Below are 4,385 nucleotides of genomic sequence, written 5' to 3' on the forward strand. Positions count from 1 at the left end.
ACTTCCAGTGTTGGAGCATTCACCGCTTCTGGAGGCAGGTTGTTCCATTGGTTAATTGTTCTAACTGTCAGGAAGTTTCTCCTTAGTTCTAGGTTGCTTCTCTCCTTGATTAGTTTCCATCCGTTGCTTCTTGTCCTGCCTTCAGGCGCTTTGGAGAATAGCTTGACTCCCTCTTCTTTGTGGCAGCCCCTGAGATATTCGAACATTGCTATCATGTCCCCCCTCGTCCTTTCTTCATTAAACTAGACATACCCAATTCCAGCAACTGTTCCTCATATGTTTTAGCCTCCAGTCCCCTAATCATCTTTGTTTAACTAATGAAACGTTTCTTCTTAGGCTGCGAAGTTGAAATCCTTGGAATCAGACCCAACTACTGTATACCATATGAAAATGTTCCAACGGATGCCAATTTCTCCAATGCTGTAAATAATGCCATTGAGTCTTTAAGGTAAAATCACCAAACCATTTTAATTATTTCCTTGACAGAAAAATATTTGATCTTGTATCAGTTTGAGAATAGCATAAAATCATCTACATTTTCTATATAGTATTGTTTGGCAGTAGAGGAAAAATGAATTCAAATAATATAAAAAATCTTCACAATGGAACTTTTCCTGCTATGTTTACTTGATAAAGTTACTGTTCCTATGAACCTTAAAAGACACGTTTAATATACTAATATACCCAGCCAACATATGAACATTGGGAAACAGAGGTGTAAGTTGATCCAGTATGTGTTGCATATGAACAATTATAAAGGACAGTGAGGAGATAACAGCATCACTGTCAGATGAAATTAGACATCATATAACTCATGTTGAAACTGGCTGGTTTTATTTTGGATAAATAATGGTTGTGGGATTTAAATTGAAAACATGCGTCCAGTCTAAATTAGGTCACCATGTTGAAAATCTCTCTTGCAGAATTTGCTTTCAGACATTCTATTTCCATTTGCAAACTTCACTTTTAAGGTGAATAGTGAGGGAGAATTTTCACTCAAAAACTGTCAGAATCTCTAATTAAGATAGGGAGCCTCAATTATTGATATCCAAACAGTGACTTGAAAATTAAGCAGATGAAGTTACATGAAGTTTGCTCCAATAGATGCAAATCAAAGAGTTTGTATTGTGCTATTGATTTGCTATTGCCTTATTTTGCCTGATAATGGAGCCTATTCTACATGGAAGACTTATTTAAACTTTGTGGGATCTGAAAAATTTTGGTCAAATCATTTTTTTTAACCTAGCATTTCACCTCAAAAGAAGTTGTTCCAAGAGTTAGAGTATGAATCACAAATGTTGTATAATATTGTTAATGTATTGCCTTGTACTTGCAAAGAAATGTTTTTCAATGCCTTACAAAAAGTGCCAAAGGACAATTAATATATATTGCTTTATTTAGTACTTTTAAATAAAGGCAACACAGAATGCAATAGTCATGTTTTCTGTAAGCACAGTACTATTAACATTTATCTCTGGAAATATTTCCTTATATATTATTTTGATACCGATAGAATAGTAGCATGTAACATCATTCTATTTTTGAAGATTAATTAGAGACATAATCAGACAGGACTTACCTTCATACACTTACTTGAAATTAAAGGTTGATTAGAGGCGACCTGGAGAAACCGTCCTCCATTTCCAGGTTTCCTTTTAAACTTTTATATCATGCATTGAGACAATACACTGAAGTTAAAAAAATTGTACCATTTTCTGAAGTTTGCATATTCTGAATTTGTCTTGCATGCTTAGCTCCATGAACCAAATAGGAGAGGAATGATAAAGAAATACAGATGAAGAAATTGGTACATCTTTTCCATTCCTTGAACTACTTTCAGGAAGTAGATGATATCTATGATTGGAAATCTAATCATGAATATCCCATAACTTTCCATATCTGACTTTGATAAGGACTTAATTGAAATATTCAAGCAATGCCACAACAGTGTGTTTAGATCTGCAAGATGGGGAGTGGAAGTAACCTCATGAAGCAGGTTCTTCCTTCCCAGTTCAGATTCATCTGAACATCAGAAAAGTGTCTAAGCAAGGCCTCACCTACAGGTACTGCACAGTCAGGAACTTTGAAAAATCTATGAAAAGTTAAAATAGTGGAAAGGAAACTCCCAAATAGTGGAAAGGAAACTCCCAAAAATGCTTAAATTATAATTCTGTGCAATCTCCTTCAGAAGGGCCAAAGTCAGGAACACTGGCAGTTAAAGTTCAATTGCTTCTGTAGGACAACTGATTCATCAGATCTAATTTAAAAGAATCAGATAGGAATAACAATGCTAATTAACTAATGAGGAAGTGAGGAAGAAGCCATGTGGTTAGAGCTGGAATGTCTATCTAGGCTTATTTTAGACTGAAAATAAAGCAAGAAGAATTAAAAGAATCAATTCTTCTCTTAGAAAACATGCCAAGAGAGCAGGAAAAGAATCAGATCAGATTGAAAAGGCACACTAGAAGTAAGTTTATGTTACACTTAATTCTTTGGTGGTGATGTTCCTATTACAGCAATGGTGCAGCAGATATGGCAGCCATATACTATGAACGGATTGATGTAGAAGGTCATCGTTTTGGCCCTTCATCTTATCAGACGAAGAATGCTGTAAAAGCAGTGGATAACGTTTTGCTCAGGATGTCTAAGCTTATCAAGGTTTCTGTCACTTAGAAGCTACAATATCCTTTTAAAGATGTTTCTTTTACTCTCTTCAACTTTTTTATTAAATATTTGAAACTATTCAGTAAAGACTATTTCATAGGTTACTTACTGCTTCTATTCTGAATATTAAGGAACATGCATATCCTAGAATGCTATATTCAGATTGGGGAGTTTTCCCAAGCCAGTGAATCTCCATTAGATTCCACTCTCAGAATATTTTTTGTGGAAATTTTCTAAGTAATTCTTCTCATGTGATTTTGGCACTCCTTCACTGAAGCATGGGATTTTGACTTTGTGAAGGGGCTTCACATTTGTGAAATGATTATGGTAGCACAAACTGTATATACTCCTTCAGTACCATATGCTATACAACTCAGGGTGGTGAGTTCCATGTTTTTCTAGAAACCCCAAATGGATAGGGTCCATTATCTCCAAAGATAATGGACCCTATCTAATTTGGGAAAGCGGAACATACCAAAATTGTGGTAATAAAGTGAAGATTATCTGTTTCCGTGTGTGACTTTTTTCATGTTAAAAGATCATACATAAAGATCCCCAAGTTTCCAAAATTACAAGTTTGTGTCCAACTTCTCTGTTACCTGGGAATGCTTAACTGGAAGAAATTATATAATAGTCTTAATTCTTATTAATTAATTCTTCTTAATTATCAAGATGAGATGAGTTGCAAATTAATATTATTCTGGACCGTATAGCTCCATGTAACCTTGTATAGCTCTATGTAACCCTAACTAGAGAGCACGTATCAGTATGTTAGTAATAGGTCAGGGGAGGAGTTTCAAAAGGGCATTGGGAGACTTCCTGGACACAAGCCAGTTTGGAATGTCTTTGTCTAAAGAGAAGCATGGGCCATCAGATGTCACCCGATGAGCCTGTACTGCTATAAAGATGGTATGGAGGGAGAGCTTCATCTTTTTACCAATAGAAATGAACAGGAGATGTAATATCAGAGGCATTCATCATAAAAGCAAGTAACCTATCTGATTATAAATATATTTCTTGTTATGAAATCATTTCTTTGTGTTATCTATCTGACTGGATTTAAAAGAAGGCGTTTTTAACTCAGAGTCAGAATAGTAAAAAGATGCTCAAAATTCCTATCAACTTTATAAAGCAAACAGTAATTTGATGTGGTTAATTTTCCTCTGATCTACAAATTTAAAGAAGTAAAAACAAAGACTCTCTTGCATGTGAAAGTAACTGGATGTGACTGATCCAAGGATTGCCTGTAACTTCAAACAGCTTGGGGCAATGAGAGAAATGTTTCAGGTTACATGGAGCTATACGGTCCAGAATAAGTATAATAAAAGGAGCTGTCAAATAAAATTTATTTATTTATTTATTTATTTTATTAAATTTATATCCCGCCCTTCTCCTTGCGAACTCAGGGCGGCTAACAATCGGGTAAAAATACACAAATAACATTACAAATTTAAAAATTAGTTAAAAAGGAAATATTTAAATTTAATCTAATTAAAATATAATTAAAACCCCCTCTAAAAGTTTCCCCTAGGCCAGTCCCGCAAGCTGGAATAACCATGTCTTAAGGGCGCGGTGGAAGGAAGGGAGATCAGGGATCACCCTGATCTCTGGGGGCAGTTCATTCCAGAGGGTGGGAGCTCCCACAGAGAAGGCCCTCCCCCTTGGGGTCGCCAGCCGGCACTGTCTGGCTGACGGCACCCTGAGGAGACCCACTCTGTGGG

The 4,385-nt window shown here is 35.8% G+C and overlaps 1 protein-coding gene across 1 annotated transcript in view; it reads left to right on the forward strand.

The window, feature by feature from the left end:
• Positions 1 to 4,385, forward strand: part of ENPP6 (ectonucleotide pyrophosphatase/phosphodiesterase 6) — a 40,593-nt gene that overhangs the window by 24,454 nt on the left and 11,754 nt on the right. Inside the window, exons 3-4 of the mRNA XM_015831803.1 lie at positions 337 to 448; positions 2,517 to 2,658. Of these exons, the coding sequence (XP_015687289.1) occupies positions 337 to 448; positions 2,517 to 2,658 (254 nt within the window). The remainder of the gene's footprint in view (positions 1 to 336; positions 449 to 2,516; positions 2,659 to 4,385) is intronic.

Source organism: Protobothrops mucrosquamatus, unplaced genomic scaffold (genome assembly GCF_001527695.2).
Source record: "Protobothrops mucrosquamatus isolate PMUCROS unplaced genomic scaffold, P.Mucros_1.0 scaffold_280, whole genome shotgun sequence".
NCBI lineage: Eukaryota > Metazoa > Chordata > Lepidosauria > Squamata > Viperidae > Protobothrops > Protobothrops mucrosquamatus.